Source organism: Mirounga angustirostris, unplaced genomic scaffold (genome assembly GCF_029215605.1).
Source record: "Mirounga angustirostris isolate CCGP_5_RB_7025 unplaced genomic scaffold, mMirAng1.0.hap1 SCAF_2, whole genome shotgun sequence".
Lineage (NCBI taxonomy): Eukaryota > Metazoa > Chordata > Mammalia > Carnivora > Phocidae > Mirounga > Mirounga angustirostris.
The window spans coordinates 55,056,236-55,074,440 of NW_026991710.1; the positions used below are offsets into that span (position 1 = coordinate 55,056,236).

An 18,205-nucleotide genomic window follows, 5' to 3' on the forward strand; every position below is an offset into this window, starting at 1 on the left:
TTGACTCGTATTTGCACATAAAGAATTAATGTTCAAAATAGAGAAAAATGCAGAACGGATCAGATGGGGACTGGGAAGTAAAAAAATGTCTAAGATTTATTTTCTATAGACTTCATTCCACATCTATTAAAATACAAAAATTTTAGGAATATTTACTTGCTCTTACCTGCTTTTTATATTCTTATGTATAGATTGTTCTTATATTGTTCTTTAAAGTTTTATTTTAAAAAGCAAAAGAATTCTCAAAAGACATGAAAATTCTTATTCATTTTTTGGAGTTTTAAAGATGTTTATCAATTTCAGAATCAGGGTAAAATACAATACTTCCTATACAACTTGTATACCTCCTCTCTCTTCAATATGTCAATTAAATGCGTACTTTAGAAAGATCACAAACAGCATTATATACTGTAGAGTCTGGATAAGAGTGAGAAAACACTTTCTTCCTTGCCACATCCTTCCACTCCTACAAATTTACACAATGTTACCTCAGGCTCTCTGTTTTCCCTTCCTCTCTCTGTGATTATCCCATTTTCATGTTAAAATTTCCAATTAAAATCCAACTTATTAAGCTTTTCAAATCCTAGATATGAAATTGTTAGCACGGTTTCCTGAAATAAAAAGCATTAACATTACCACTACTATGTTACTATTTTTTTAATAGTAAAGAAAAAAAAAACTATTAAATTCTCAATTCATGATAATGTTCAGAATTAGAAATCACAACCTGAAACAACTCTTTGACACATGAAATCAAGTTAAACTTACTGATACATCATACACTGCTGGGAATTCATACTCCTCCACCTCCGTGTTGCTTGTGCTTTCTCGTCAGATGAGTAGCATCCTGGGCATTCCTTCAGATTTGTAAGCTGACTAAAGAAAGAATGCTTAAGGATTTAGAATAAACTAGTTTAACAAGTTGGGATGGGTAAATTTTAACCAACAGTAGGGCTTGAAGTGAAGAATCATACAGTTTGTATGAATAAACATACAGTTTTAATTCAGTTTCTTTTAAAGCTTATGCAAATGTCAAGTCTTTGTTGCAGGAAGTAAGAATTTCCTGGTTCTGGCTAATGAAAATAAATGAGAAACAATATTGCGTTCAAAACCCAAGCAACACCCTTGAAAACTTGGATTTTGTCTTCCAAGAAGTGTCACTTTTCGTTGTGAGTCACTACAAGTCTGGTCTTCAGGCCCTGCCGTTCATCTTGAAAGGCAGGTATGAAACAAGATCAGAGGTTTCCATGAAACTTTTGATAGCCCTTGACTTTTTTGCTTAGGGCAAAATCACGTGTACTACTGTATCTGGCCTAGTAGTTCACCTTGTGTGCCCTAAAGGGGATTCCTGCCTTAAGGTAGGAAAATGAAAGTGTATTTGGGCCAACTGCCATGTTAAAGCGCTTCACCAGCTGATTATCTTTTCTCCATATACTCTCCTTTGTAGATACAGAGGCATCTACCTTCTTGGACTTTGAGTTTTCTTTTCTGTCCATCCAGTCCTTTTTTTCCCATTGTGTCTTTGCCCACACAACTAAAATTTATTTTCCCTTCTGTCTAGCACAGTTCCCAATTCAAAATTCACCTGGCTGTAAGATTCAAGTAATTTAACTAGAATCTGTCTATATAGAGTCCACAGACTTTGAAAGCCTGCATTCTAAGATGACTCCTCCAGGAGGCTATCCTCTAATTTCCCTGACTCTCGTACTATCGGAATAACTCCTGACCCATGCTTTTCCTTAGGCAGGCATCTAGTTTTAGTTTTGCTTATTTTCAGGTCTATAGATCCATTTCCCCTCTTGGAGAGTGAAAGATCTGAGGCCAGAAACTTTGATGTCTTTGAATGAATGCACCTACCAGAATCTGTGCAAACACTTTGACATTCAGTACTTACTAAGTCTTTCTTTTCGTTGATTTGACAATCCACATACACTCATATTTCCATCCCTCTTTTATTTTGAAAAAATTTTTTGGCAAAACAAGAACACATGATAATTAGAGTCAATAAATGAACATATGGACAAAATGTTCAAATTAGCTAATACATAAAAGTTCTAAATCTGTCAGTTTTTCTATTAATGTGTAACAAATTACTATAAACCTAGCCACTTAAAATAACAGCCACTTATTATCTATTTTTATTCTGCACATCAGAAGTCCAGGCAAGCTCAACTTTGTTCTCTGCTTTTTATCTCAAAGGCTGAAAGCAAGATGTAAACTCAGCTGGGTTCCTTTGTGGAAGCTATGGTGAAAAATCACGTCCCAGCTCCTTCAGGCCATTGGCAGAATTAAGTTCCTTGCAGAAAGACTAAATTCCTTGTTTCTTTGCTACCTGTCAGTTGGGGCTGCCCTGCTTCTAGAGGCTACCTGCAATCCTTGATACATGGTTCTTTCCATCTTCAAGCCAACAATAGTGCACTTTCTCACACTTACGATCTCTGACTTTTCTGCGATCAGGAAGAGAAAATTCTCTACTTCTAAAAGATTAGATTAGACCTATCTGGAAGATCTCCATTTTTATTAATTCAGAGTCAACTGATTAGTAACCTTAATCATATCTACAAAATTCCTTTTGCCATGTAACATAACATTATCATGGACATGATATCTCATCTTATTCCCAACAGATTAGGGCAAAATATCTTGGAGGACAATTTTAGAATTCTGCCTATCACAACACTAAAAGAAAATATTGTTTTCTATCTTTTAAACTATATGGTTAATAATATCAGTAGATTTTAGTGAAAATTTAACATCATATACTCTGGGGATATGGTCAGTTGGTACAACAGTTTCAGAAAGCAAACTTGCTAAAATGATAAGGAGGGAAAAGCTTCTATGCAAAAGGATTCATTTGTTTATGCAACATCACAGTGTATTTAAAGCACTAGAAGTACCTTTTTAAAAACTAAAGGGAAGATACCAAGATGAGAGATTAAAATGGAAAATAGGAAGAGGATAATCATGAAATTTTTGTACATCAAGAAAATGGATTTTGTTTTTACCCCATAGGTCAAGGGCTCTTAATTTCTTTTTATGCCATGTCTATCTTTGGCTGTCTGGTGAAGACTGTGGATCCCTTCTCATAATAATATTTTTTAGTTGCATAAAATAGAATACACAGATCTACAGAGAAACCAATATATAGCAATATTGTTATTGAAAATTTTTAAAATTCGTGATACAGTAATAAATATGCTTTTCTATTAACATTAAATCACAGGATATAGCAATGTTGAATAACATAATTTCAAACTTGTGATGAGCATAAACATATTTTGATACATATGTAATAAATGAACTAAAAATATAATCTCTCTTGGTGACAAAGCCACTGATATAGTTTATGTTACTATTCTTATTTTTGTTTTTTGGGGTTTTTTTGCCTATTTTATAATAAAAATAGTAAATTTCTGTTAAAAGTTAGTGAAAATAAAGATTTCTTTTCTATCCAAGTTTTGAATCTACGGCCATACCACCCTGAACACACCTGATCTCGTCTATCCAAGTTTTGGGCTCTGTATTACTTCTGTAGTAGATGGAGAAATTAGAGGTATTTGAAACAAGTGCAAGAGAATGGACTAGAGGACATCAAGATTGAAGAAAGAAGATCATTTTGAGGTTCTTCCAAAAATCCAGACAGGAAATGATGGAAGTAGAAGTTAGAATAATTTGGATTTATGATTTCAAAGAATTGAGGCTACGTGTGGATCATCCGCTTGGATGTTGAAATTGACCACAGTGAAGACAGGAGTTAGAGAGAGAGGTCTATTTTGAGCAGATACCTAGTACCTCAATAAATGTGGAGAGTGATCAAGAGGTTGGCAGTAATTAGGAGAGGCCATGTGGGGTATAGCTAGAGGCATTAGCCTATGTGCTGAAAATACTGTATGTTTTTATACTAGCGTGTAGCAGCAATTGTTGGAAGATTACACGAGTATTTGGAAGCTTTTAGTTATGTGTTGGAAGAATTTGGACTCAGTATTACAGCCAGAGAAAAAGAGCAATTGCTTGAGAGTCTTACCATGAAGGGATGTGTTAGATAGGGGCATCCAGACTTTAGTAAGATGGTGGGGGAACATTCTGTGAAGAGGTTGAAGGTCTAGGAACATCTTAATAAAAAGAAGCAAGAAGGACTCAGTGGAACCAGCTGAGAAAGAGGGTAGTAGAGAGATGTTAAATCAGGAGGGAAGACAAAGAGCAGTATGAGGAGAAGGAGAAGAAACCACAGGCAAAATGGGAAAGAAGCAAAGGTGGAAAGGATGGGTGATTACAGTGCTCTTCATTTGGCACAGTGTTAGAGGGTTTATGGAGGATGCCTTAGTGTATAGTTCATGACCCTGGTATAAAATTTAGTTGATGGCAGGATAACTGTCATTCTGGGCAAGGTCTGTGGGGTGTAGCTATTTGATGTGGCAACTCAAAGGTAGCCATTAAAAAATGATTATACCAAACCACATAGTCACTGAAAAATATATAATATAATCTCAGATAAAAAACACATAATTTTATATATGCTGTATATCAACTTCGTAAGGTATTTGTAAGAATATACACAAGGATTGGAAGATAAAAAAATGTAGAAATTGTTAAGTTGATACAATTGTGTGCCCTCTATCTCTCAAAAAGTATTAGTTATAATGTTCCTGTAGTGTTTTCTTAAGGGAATAAATTAATCACCCATTTCCTTTACTTTAAAAACTACTTTTATTCAGTAGTCCAACTATTTTCTTTTCTCTGAAACTTCTATCAAGTTGCTGGTGCTTAATATTTGTCTTTCTAAAGGTTTCTTTTTTACTTTCAGCTTCTATTGATCTCTCCTCTCCATGTTTAAATTCTCCTTTTCTTCATGGCATCTCAGCCTGTTCATTCAGCTTCCTAATTCTCTTTCCCTAAGGATTATCACTTGTAGGACAAACACTAGTGGATTGAACACTTATCCCAAGAATTCAATAATGTCCACCTAGATCTAAGTAGGAAAATGCATGTTTGAGGTTTAGCAAAAGGGCTTGTTTTGAATACTGTGAAAGATTTCAAAGGTGAAGTAAGCATTGCTCATAGAGTCATTCAAAATAGGGTCAGGAAGACACGAGAAAACAGGCTTATGCATGCTTCCTCTTCCCATTTTCCGAACACCATGGATTTTTTACTTTTGTCAATTGCAACTGGTCAGTTGCATCTGGACCACCTTCTGGAACACATCCTTCTACTTTGGACTAAAATAGAGATAATGTAACATCTGTTAGCTTAATAGTCAATAAATGTGTTAGATAGTTTAACTCTGTCAGCATAATTCCTTCAAAACAAGTTACGTAACCTTGTGGTTTTTGCCTTTGTAACTGCACTCCCCTGCTTGCAATCTGGAGCACGCTTTCAATTTCTGTCCACTGTGTCTCTTGGATTACATTCCCTAAGACCCCAAATAAACACTTTTGGTTGCTTTACAACCTCTTCTTCTTGGTCAACAATACAGAGGATGAAAGGTGGTGATTAAAACCATTAGGAAGGCAGTCCCATGCATTTTTGAAATTTCTTTTCCTGAAAAAATTTGAAAAGGGGGCATCTGAACATCTTTTACAGAGAATACCTAGGTTTCAGGGGTTGAAAGAGAAGAAAATCTTGGGCGCCTGGGTGGCTCAGTCGGTTAAGCGGCTGCCTTCGGCTCAGGTCATGATCCCAGAGTCCTGGGATCAAGCCCCGCATCGGGCTCCCTGCTCGGCGGAGAGCCTGCTTCTCCCTCTCCCTCTGTCTGCCGCTCTGCCTACTTGTGCTCTCTCTCTATCCCTGTTAAATAAATAAAAATCTTAAAAAAAAAAAAAAAGAGAAGAAAATCTGACAGGATGATCTCCTTATCTATGGAACTACATTTTTAAATAAAAGGTGGGGCATTAGATTCTGACAATGGAACAAAATGTATAAAAATAGAACTTCACAGGAAAGCTATGACAACTGGTTAGCATTCTCTTTATTGCATACCTTTGTTACTTAAAGAACTTTTAATAATCCAGAATATAGACTAAAATACTACAAAGCAGAGTTTTTAAAATATACTTTGTTAAATGCTTACTTTGGACTAATTTTGATACTTTCCACAGTCAACTACATAATAACTTTTAAAATGTTCCCAGTAGAAAAAAAAAATGTTCCCAATAGATTGATTATAGAGTTCTCCAACATATTATAATAGAATATGCTTTGGATTATAATCATTCTTATTTTTTTAGATTTTGTTTGTTTATTTATTTGAGAAAGAGAGAGAGTACGCAAGTGGGGGAAGGGAAAGGGACAAGCAGACTGCACTGAGCACAGAGCCCAATGGGGGACTTGATCTCATGACCCTGAGATCATGACCTGAACTGAAATCATGAGCCATCCAGGTGCCCCTGGATTATAATCATTCTTAAAGCTATCAAGTGAAAACCAATTTCATTTGCCTATTTTTCTTTTTGCAATAAATTAATATTAATAATAATATACAGGAGTTGTATTATATATTATTTCTTTTCAAGAAAATGCTAAATATAATTTCAACAAAACAGTAGTATTAGCAAAATATACAAAGCAACAGTATTAATAAATGAAAATGGTAACACTATAAAAACTTAATGACAATCTTTTTTTTTTTTTAAGATTTTATTTATTTATTCAACAGAGAGAGAGAGAGAGAGAGAGAGAGAGAGAGGGAACACAAGCAAGGGGAGTGGGAGAGGGAGAAGCAGGCTTCCCGCCGAGCAGGGAGCCCGATGCGGGGCTCGATCCCAGGACCCTGGGATCACGACCTGAGCCGAAGGCAGATGCTTAACGACTGAGCCACCCAGGTGCCCCAAACTTAATGACAATCTTAGGGCAAGTTTGGCATCAACTGTGCTGATATCAGTACCCAGTAATACACTTTGCACTTTTCAAATAGGTTTTAAACATTCTCTGACTTTTGGATGTTATTATTCAACAGGAAGTTTCATAAACATCATGAGGTAGATAGATTAACGTTCCATTTCACAGATTGAAGGCAGCAGGAAGCAAAGTTTTATTTCTTTTTTTAATTGTAAGACATGATTGCATTGCTCTCATTTCTTATTAGCTATAGTTAAAATTTTAAGGCAAGGCAAATATTGAAACCTGTAAAAGAATGTTTATTGTAAGTATTTATAAAAACAGCTTAATCAAAAATTTTAATTTGCTGCATTTTAATGGGCTTTCTGTAGTTATATTTGTTTATAAAATGGATTTTCTAATGCGACAGTAAAAAGAGCAAAAAGAAAAACAGACATTTGTTGTTTTAGTAGAATTCAAAATCTTTTGCTGCTCTTCATTTAAAAATAGTATAGATTTTTAATTTATACCATATTAAGGCTTTAAATTACTGCCAATTTAACTAGCTCTGCACGTTTGCCTCATTAAAATTAACCCCAGGTATAGATGAATATACTTTTAAGTGGTGTTGTTTGTTGTAATTGTAAAATTGTTTTGGTCCAGTGATACTTTGCTGAAAACCATGTGAATTTAACTTACCTCATATATATACATACATACATACACACACACACACACACACATTTTTTTTTTTTTTGCAAGGAGAAACATTGGATTGGCAACAGTCTAATTCCAGTGACTTCTAGAACTGCAATGTTCTCGGCTAGTGACACCCACATAACTCAGATGAGAGTAGTGGGGAGAAGACTAGACTAGCCAAGGCTTATTTTTCATTTTCATGACTGCATGAAGGGATGCCTTAGACATATCCCCTCTCCCTCAAACAAACATATTAACAAAGTGACAGATGTATTCAGTTGAAAAGGGTAGATTCCCATTAATATATTTTTGTCCTTATTGTTGTGGAATTATGAATTTCACTGAGAGATGGTTAAACATTGCAAAAATTTTGGTCGTCTTGCTCTAGCATTAAAAACTAATGCTTTAATTCTCATGGCACCCCAATTCCATCAGGATTCTAAAGGGATTATGTGCTATATTGTTTACTGTCATCTTAATGGATTTGACCTGTCTTTTAAAACAATGTATCAAACAAATTGTAGTTTGTGTGTGTGTGTGTGTGTCTGTGTGTGTGTGTTTTAAAGATGCGAGTGTTACTATAACATTTACAACACAGGAGGCAAAACCAGGTCTGCTTTTTTTTTTTTTTTAACCACAATATTTCAGCAAAATTCACAAGGCAATACTATTGATAAATAAAAATGTCAACACTGTAAAAAAAAAAAGCCCTTTTTTACAATCTAAATGTATTTGCACCATCATCTGTACTGATAACAGTTTACAATGATACACTTTATATTTTTTAGCAGGCTTTAAACATTCTTTGACTTTTCAACTTCTTATTCAACAGGAAAGCCTCACAACAATGCCATGAGGTAGATCATTTAATGTCCCATTTGGTAGAGGTAAAAGGTATTGCATGATTCCTATAACACCACTTAAAAGGTCAGATATCAAACTAAATATAGGACATATAAATCCTGTTTTAAAAATCTACTTTTCCATTTCTCAGATTTACTTATGGCCTTTTGTATTTATTCTTCTCATTTGTGTTTAAATGTCATTGAATTGAATTGAGCATTGAATTATTTAAGTCAGTGTACAGTTTCACAGAAACTTAGCAAAAAAACTGTCTTATGAAATGTAGATATAGTTACATGAAAGCACATATTCATTGTTACAGAATTTACATAGTAGAAATTTATTTTGTAGACAGATTTGTTTTCCTGTTTCTACCAAAGACTGTGTTTAGCTTTAATATAAAAAGGTCTGTTTTCAATCAAACACATCTTAAATTGGCTAAATATTCTCCAGAAAGCTTTGGGTGTTTCTCTGCATATAGAAAGAAGTGTAACATTTAAGTTTTTACTCTGCTTTTTCTATTGATATTTAGTTATTAGTAGTCATCAACTCAGAAATTTGGTGACATTTTCTTTTTAAAAAGAAAGTGTACATGGATGACCTTTTGTGTCTATTATATCTTAATATTAAGATGTAAATAATAACTAGGAAATTTTTAAAGTGGTATTTATCTTGTTTACATATATTGCGCTAAACCCACATACACATAAGTTAACAAAACTTTGTCATTAAAGAAACAGAAAGGCTAGATTTTTCTCTGATAAATCAGAACAAATCTAGCACTTGAGGTCTCACATCTGCGCCCTGAAGATGAATACTGCTGCATCTCTGTAGTCACAACCCTAGTGACAGATGACCACGCACCTGCAGCTTTGTCTCTGAGCAGACATAGTCCCAAATAGATTGACATATCAGAAATGATTTTGAAAATCTAGTAAATCACTTAGGGATTTTTCATAGTGTAATTTAAGCATTCTGAAATCAATTACATGAATTTAAAGAAGGAACAATTTAAAAAAAAAAGATTTTATTTATTTATTTGACACAGAGATAGACAGAAGAGCACAAGCAGAGGGAGTGGCAGAGGGAGAGGGAGAAGCAGGCTCTGCACTGAGCAGGGAACCTGATGCGGGACTCGATCCCAGGACCCTGAGATCATGACCTGAGCCGAAGGCAGACGCTTAACCATCTGAGCCACCCAGGAGCCCAAAGAAGGAACAATTTTTAAAAATTATATGGTTTTTGGAGTCCAAGGCACATTAATAATAATTTATAGTAGCTAGTCCATATTGAGATACTGTATGCAGACACTGTTCCAAGTGCTTTACTTTTATGAATACATTTAATCCTCATAACAACCATATGAGGTAGATACTATTTTTATTCCTATTGTGGAGGTGAAAGTGCTAAGAGATGTTAAGAAACCTGTGCAAGGACACATAGTTCATATGGGTCAGAGCCAACATTTAAGCTTGGGCAGCCTAGTTCCAAAGCTTGTGCTCTCCACCACTAGACTCTGGGCTGTATTTAAGCCCCAAAGTCACTTACTCGTTTGACAAATTAAGTTAATTTATCTTAAGGCTCACAGAGGCTTTCCTTTCCTCCATATACAGGAAACATCCATGCAGTGCTTAATATATGTGAGGTACTGTTCTAAGTGCTTATACGAATCAATTATCCCAACCTGATAGATATCTGACCTGTCAGAGAGCTGAAGACTTACAAAAGCACCAGTTACCATCTGCTGGATGTAGATATTTCTAAATAAATAATTGGATAGCCCATTCCACCAAAAATCTGAGGAGTGTTTTCCCTGCTGTTAATCTTTTGAAAGCAACTCTGCTTGTCTATGTCCCATCAGTTCTTTTTATCTTCCTTGTACACATGGAAAAATGCTCCCAAGATTCTTCTTTTTTCTTCTTTCTGGCTTAACTTCAATTGATATATGGATGGCAAGATGCTGTTAAAGAATAAATCAGAAATGCTTCTTAAAAATACAACATGCATCCTGAAGCTAGTTCTTGTGTGTATAACAATATTTCCAGTAAGTTCAGATACACTCAAACATGTTTGAAATGGCAACTCTTCTTGTTAATGATAATCCTTTGTATTATTATTTACAAATCCAGGTTGGAGTTCAAGGTATATTGTAAATCCATGCTTCTCCATTCTAGCCATTGAATGACCAGCCATCCGTCCTAAAATGTTGAAACTGAATTCTCAGGGAGTGATATTTTGCAACAAGAGTTACAGGTGATCCAGGTTATTATATATAAGTTTTTGGCAGCCCTAGCAACTCCTCATATCCTGTGAAAAATGATGTTCCTTGTCTTCCATTGGGGGAAACCATTTATAAATACTCATTAATAAGTATCACAGTTTCTCTTGTGAGTGAGGAGTTCAGTGTTATTGATATTTGCTATGTTTTCCTCCCTCAAGGTAGAGAAAGACTTCAGTCACTTGTATGCAAAGACCACCTTGTGATATTAGATTGGTCTGAGTTGGAGGATTTCTTGACATCCAGAAAAAGCACTGATCCAAACCACATAACTATAAATAATATACAATATGCAGGCATTTCAGCTTCGTGTGCCATGGATATAGTTCATAGGCAATTCACACTAGATAGCAGTCTTTGAGGCAATCCATTCTCGATACTGAGTCACTCTGGTGTAGACCCCAGGTTTTTTGGGAAGAGCACATGATTGTCCCCAACTTACTATACCAACTAAGTACCAGATGTCATGATTACCATAAACCAGCGGTCCACCAGAATCGCCCTTGAGAAAAAACAAAAATATATTTAAAATTATTAATTCTAATTTAATTCAGGAGGAAGGTCATTGCAATCATCTCCCTTCCACAGGAAAAAAAAAATTGGTACATGGAATAGGAAGCCAGACTAGAGATAGATGATATAATGTTTCTCTGAATTGAGTTAAAATTTTGCCCTAAACATTAAAATGCATTGTTTCTAGAAAGGCTAAACCTTATTCACATGGAATGGTTACATTATTTATGGTTCAACATTCTTGGATTTTTTTGTTAGTTTGATTAGACACTTCATGCATCGTTTAGTAAGTATGATATAAAATATTAAATATGAAGTTAGCATTTGCAAGCATAGGTGGAAAGTTTGGTGATCTCTGAATACTGTTAGCTAGACTCTATACTATAGATCGATTCTTGGTCTCCTTGTCTTTCATGCACCCAACTCTAATTTATGCTTGTTTGCTTAATTTTATATAAGCCCTCTTAAATCTGTTTTGGAACAAGGACAATTAAGTAACTAAACAGATATATATGTAGAGGTTGAGAGTATGGTCTTGGTAGTTGAACTTCTAAGTTTCAGGACTAGCTCTATTAATTACTGGCTGTATGAATTAGGGTAAGATACTTCTCTGTGCCTCTTCCACCTCATTCATTTATTCTTTTATCAACTACTTATTGAGTTCCAACTATGTGTCCCAGGCATTCTGGTGGGCATTGAGGATTCAATGATGACTGAAAGTGAATGGTCTTCATACTCACAAACTTGAAGTTTAGGTTATAAAAACAATATTAAACAAAGCCCATGAATAAATGCAAAGTGACAACTATGATAAGCGCTATGGAAACATACACAAGGGAAATGTGACTGGTCAGGGAGGTCAGGAAAGTTTTTCCTGATGAGAGGTAATTGAGCTGATATCTAAAGGATTTAGACATGAAAAGGAAGGTGGGGCTATAACATGTTCTAGGCAGAGGGAATGGCTCTGCAAATGCTCTGGGGCATGTAGGAGCCTGGCATATGCAAAAATCTGGGAGGAAAAAAAAAACGAGGACTGAAGAGAAGACAGCAATGGGGCAAGTGGTGTGTGATGAGGCTGGAGAGGTCAGGAGAACTAGCCCTTGAGGAACCCTGTGGGTCTTTCTTAGAAGTTATATTTTCCATCTTAAGACTGTGTTAGGTAATATAGTAGTAAATCAGATAGACAACCCCAAAATCTGTACCTTCATGAAGTTTATATTCTAGTTTAGTGGGAGAGACAGACAATAAACCATCTAAATAAAATATATTGTATACTGGATGGTGATAAAAGCTAAAGGGCAAAATAAAACAAAAGACACAATCTACATATGTGTAGTATAAGTTTGGGGGGGTGAGGAGTGACAGGTCGGGCAGTAGCATAGAGAGTGCGGCCTAGGGAGCAGGAATAGCTTGACATGCAGGCAGGAAGGATTGAAGATAGCTGTTAAATAGGAAGATTTGGGGAATTAGTATTTTTGAAGATGCAATAATTTTTGGTGACAAGGCTCAAGATGTGACCCTAGAAATGGTGACTGAGAGGAAGCAAAGATCACTGGGGGTTAGAAGGTCTAGGAACTAAAAGTCCAGCATTTCAATGGGTCAGTGTTAGTACCAAAGGCTTGGGATGGAGAGGAAACCTGTTTCAGGTGTCAAGGTCATTGAAGAGTGAGAGGGACAAAGCGAGAGACTTGGAGGCCAGGGGATGAAAACAAGATGCATGAGAGATGATGCCAAAGCTGAATAAAGTGGTCCTCAGAGGACAGGTTTCTCTGTCTTTTGTTTCCAATTTTGTTTAAGAAAATATTAGAACAGAAGAGTAATTGTTTGAACCAGAAATAGGGAGCAATAGACTTTAATCTCCTAATTTGTAAAATAGGCATAATAATAGCACCTCTTCAATTTCACTATATTAAATTAAATATTATATATAACATGCTTAGCACTTAGCTTGGCATACAGTAAACACTCAATACAAGAATTTTTAATATTATGATTATTAAATAAACTGAATTCTTGGTGAATTGGATGACTTTTTTTTTTTTTTCCTCTTCCAGGGGAAATATATGCCATGCTAGAAATAGCTAATGGAAATTTTCCTTTCCAAGTTTTGACCTTGACTTTGGACTTACCTTACATGCGTCTACTTTTCCTTCCATGTATCCAGCACATAGCATTCCTGAAGTGATCAGGCCATCATATACATCCTTTCTATTACACACATCAGTGCTTATGGTTTCCACCCTGGCTTGATGAAGTTTATTTTGTGTGGGTCCTATTACACAAACAAACATACACATACAAACAAAAAATGTGTTCTTTGAATATAACTGTATTTAAAACATGAAAAACACATATGTTGTATATTACTAGGAACAAAAGCACAAAAACAAAAGATTACTTTATTAACATTAATTATAATTCATTATTGCCTAATTTATGTTCTGTTTCATAAATGCCTAAATGCAAGGAACTATAAACATACATACCCCAATATTATATCATATTTGTGAATCTTCAAGTTATTAGAACCCCTACAACTATATGTAATAGTCTGTGTATACACTTTTTTTTCATGAGAAGAGGGTTCACCCCACTCATCTTGACCAACTGGTACCTTTTTCGTATAAGGAAATCAAGGCTCAGGGAAGTATATTTATTTTCTGAAAGATATTCAAGCAGAAACCAGTGCATGAGCTGCACAGCGCTATTTGCCCTATTCCATGCTGTAGTGCGTTATTTAGGAATGTCTTAAAGCATGGGAAACAGAACCAGTGCCCAAGGTATGCCAGCAATCTGATGCCAGTAGAAAGCAAGGCTGGAGGTTATGAAAAGGAAAGGAAGTAGCTTAAGACTCCAGATTGAAGCTGTTGGTGAGTAGTCTTAATCTAGTTATAAGGGCAGAGAACATGAAAGGAGACTTATAACAACATTTCACAAAGTCCAGTTGGACAGGCATTGGGCATTTGGGAAATTTTACATATAATAGAGTTCTGTCAAGTAAAGAAAAGCCAGGGGCGCCTGGGTGGCTCAGTCGGTTAACATCTGCCTTCAGTTCAAGTCATGATCTCAGGGTCCCGCATCAGGCTCCTTGCTCAGCAGGGAGTTTGCTTCTCCCTCTCCCTCTGCCCCTATCCCCTGCTCATGTTCTCTCTTTCTCTCTCAAATAAATAAATAAAATCTTTTAAAAAAAGAAAAGCAAAGGAAAAAAAAAGCCAGATTAAGATATATTAGCATTTGTCTCTTACTTTCTTCAGGATGATCTTTGATAGAACCTTGAACATTTCTTATTTCCCACTTTAAAACATTCAATTAATCTCTCTTTAGAGTGGAATGAGCTAATAACTAGAAATCTTATAGATTTATAGAACTGGTATATTTCAACCACCCAGGAGGTGAGACAGATGAAAATAAATATATGTTAAATCAACTAACCAAAATGAAAATTCTCAAAACATTCACAAAACACTTTTAAGTTTATAATCATCAGAAAGCCTCACTAAAATGAGGAAACATTTAGCCAAAAAAAAAAAAAAGAAAGAAGAAAGAAAGAAAGAAGAAAGAAAGAAAGAAGAAAGGAAAGAAAGAAAGAAAGAAAGAAAGAAAGAAAGAAAGAAAGAAAGAAAGAAAGAAAGAAAGAAAGAAAGAAAAAGAAGAAAGAAAGAAAGAAGCTATCATTGGGGCACGTGGGTGGCTCAGTTTGTTAAGCGCCTGACTCTAGGTTTCGACTCAGGTCATGGTCTCAGGGTTGTGAGATCGAACTCTCTGTTGGGCTTTGTGCTCTGTGGAATCTGCTTAAGATTCTCTCCCTCTCCTTCTCCCTTCCTCCTCACCTCTGCCCCTTCTCCCACTTGCATGCATGCACTCTCTCTCTCTCTCTAAAATAAATAAATAAATAAAATCTTTTAAAAAAAAAGCTACCATTAAGATTGTGATCTGAAGTATATGCTAACTAGGAGTTTCTACATCTGGGAAATGTACCATTTAGAATCATTTATTCCCTTGTAGCCCCATAGTATTTTGTCCCTTCTTGTAGCATCTAAAACACTCTCTTCTTTTCTTCTCTATTAGCCTCTCCCCTTTCTCACCACTGCTCCAATTAATTGTGAACTCAAGGAAAGGGACTTGATTCCTTTTACTTTTTTAACCCACTGCTTCCAGTTCTGCTCTGGGCCACACGCATTGGAGGCATCAACATTATTTTTATGAAAAGTCTGAAAAGGGATTCCCTAGGACAGCTCGTTAGTGCTCAAGATAAATTTGTACTAAGTATGTTAGGCTGAACTACTCACCATCATCTACAAGGGATCCAAAACCTGTGACAAATACAGTTGTTTTAGGTGGCAACTTTATAGATGAATCTGGAAGGCAAACTCTCTGTACTATATTTGAAAACTCAACTCGAGTAGTAAGCTGAGCCAAAGCAATGTCATTTTCATTTGTTCCTCTGTGATAGTTTTCATGAAGGATAATTTTCCCCAGCCTTCGTTGCACTGCAGGTGGTGTTACTGTTGTACCAAAAGTAGCAATCCATTGACTTGGGTCTTTATTTCTGCAAAAAATTAAAAGGTAAGGTTTGTGATGTTTAACTGCATCCTTTCAAAGAGAACTGAGATTGTATTTCTCCCAACTATTGGGATTATGCTCCTGAAAAATCTCTCTGGTGAGAGAATTTGTAGTTGTCGGCCTTATGGCAAATAGAGTTTAAAATATTAATGAGACAAGTGAGTGTATGAAAGCCCTTAAAAATATTTTACATCCTCTAAAACTAAAAAGAGCACAGCAACTAGATGGAATTTTCATGCTTTTTTGGATTAGTAATAGTAATTGATATTTTATAATGAATTGCCAATCTTTTAATTCCTTGTCTGTTAAAAAGATTCTCTTTCTTCTATAATTTCATGAAACATGTAGAAATTCATTTTGATTTGTTTTGGATAATATAGATACTAGGAGGCATTTTCCCTCTGTATTAGATGCTCCTTCCATTCTTACTTTATGACTCATCTTGTTTACTATGTCTTACTGTGATCTTTGACACAAAGTGTAACCTTCCCTGCTTTACAAACCCTTATGTGTTCATGGGTTTGTACGGGTTTGTTTCTCTGCCCTCTGCCCATACACTGTCCCCATAGTCAAGAGCAAAGCAAATCTAACTCAATGTCACGCTGTTAGAGGCTCTCTCCCACCCCTGTCTCCCCTTCCCCACCCTTTGATCTGGCCTGGTCAGTCCTCCTTAGTACTTTTTTTTTTTTTTTAAGATTTTATTTATTTATTTGACAGAGAGAGAGATAGCGAGAGCAGGAACACAAGCAGGGGGAGTGGGAGAGTGAGAAGCAGGCTTCCTGCCAAGCAGGGAGCCCGATGCAGGGCTTGATCCCAGACCCTGGGATCATGACCTGAGCCAAAGGCAGACGCTTAACAACTGAGCCATCCAGGTGCCCCCCCACTTAGTATTTTTGAGGCTCTGCCTCCACACAGAAGCTTTTCTCTCCCACAAGCTTCTATTACAAGCAAATTCTATATAGTCCTATTATTTCTTTACCTCCCTATTCTTCCCCAAAGCCCAGTTCTGTTTTTCTAATTATCTCTGTGAAGAATGACTAGAAATATATAGAAACTTGAAATTGCCTATGTAAAGGAAAATTACATAGAAAGAAATCACACAGAGAAGAATTCGTAAGGGGGTTTCCTTGTTCATGCAGGATTACTGTGTTGGTGAATCATGTATTCACACACTTAGAAGTGTAGTGAAAAACCTGAAAGATCAGTGATTTTCAAAGTATTCTGCACTGCCTCAGGGACGAGCAGGCCTGGCATATGTAGGAGTGAGAGAAAGAGAGGGGGTGGGCACCACAGGGACCTGGAGATGGGGGAAGGCTGTTTTACTTATTTATACTTTAAAGGAAAATTTTATTTGATGCAGAAATCTTAGGGTTGAAGCATTCTTTTGAAAACTGGAATTCTGGAAGATACAAAGAAATATATGACTTCAGTCCTACTACTCTAATTGAGTAGATCAAATAGAAATACCCTATCCCTTCATGCACTGTCCACCAGAAAGGGAACCTCATGGAATAGCCCAATTCAATCAATGCTTTATGGATAAAGACACTGAGACTCAGAAGTTAAATGGCTTGCCCAGGTGAGTGATACATCCAGTGGATTAGTGTCAGAGAGAGATGGCCTGCGGTTCCTGATGTGCTGTCAGGAACTTTGTCCCCACCCACACTGTTGCACAAAGACTGGGATCATTTTACATGGACATAAAGGTACTAAGATTTGTCTTAAACATAATTTTTAAAACTACACTATTTCTGTAAAAAAATACACTTATAAAAATTTCAAAGTTATTTGGGTAATTGTGATATAGTCTTCAAAGTACACTGTATTTTTTCCTTCACAGCAGTATAATGCATTGTGCAATTAAACAGAATTATATCACTCCCAAAATTGAGCCCTTTCTATCATCACCTTTCCCAACTGTTTTGAATCATCACTATTGGCATAAAATAAGCTCTAATAGATGATAGATAGATGATAGATAGAGAGATAGATAGATAGATGATAGATAGATAGATGATAGATAGATACTATCACATTTTTAAAAATCCTTCGAGTCCACACCCTTAACTGTCAAATTTCTCTGCTCCCATTCATTTAAAAACTCCTTGAGGGGCGCCTGGGTGGCTCAGTTGTTAAGCGTCTGCCTTCGGCTCAGGTCATGATCCCAGGGTCCTGGGATGGATTCCCATATAGGGCTCCCTGCTCAGCGGGAAGCCTGCTTCTCCCTCTGCCACTCCCTCTGCTTGTGTTTCCTCTCTCGCTGTCTCTGTCTGTCAAATAAATAAATAAAATCTTAAAAAAAAAAAACCCTCCTTGAAAGTGGTATCTAAACTCATAGTATCCAAGTCTTTCTTCTATTCTCTCTTGAATTTGTTCCCGTCCCTGTCATACCACTAATACTGATTTCTCTTATCAAGGTCACCAGTTATCTCTACTTTATCACACTCAGTGGCCGATTCCTGTTAGGTCTGTTGTCACACAGAGACTGCACTGGAC

At 36.1% G+C, this 18,205-nt stretch overlaps 1 protein-coding gene across 1 annotated transcript in view; it reads right to left on the minus strand.

Moving 5' to 3' along the window:
- Positions 1–10,976: 10,976 nt before the first annotated feature.
- Positions 10,977–18,205, minus strand: part of LOC123848932 (transmembrane protease serine 11F) — a 49,760-nt gene continuing 42,531 nt past the window's right edge. Inside the window, exons 9-11 of the mRNA XM_045881791.2 lie at positions 15,436–15,695; positions 13,276–13,418; positions 10,977–11,135 (exon numbers count right to left, since the gene is read on the minus strand). Coding sequence (XP_045737747.2) covers positions 10,977–11,135; positions 13,276–13,418; positions 15,436–15,695 — 562 coding nt within the window. The remainder of the gene's footprint in view (positions 11,136–13,275; positions 13,419–15,435; positions 15,696–18,205) is intronic.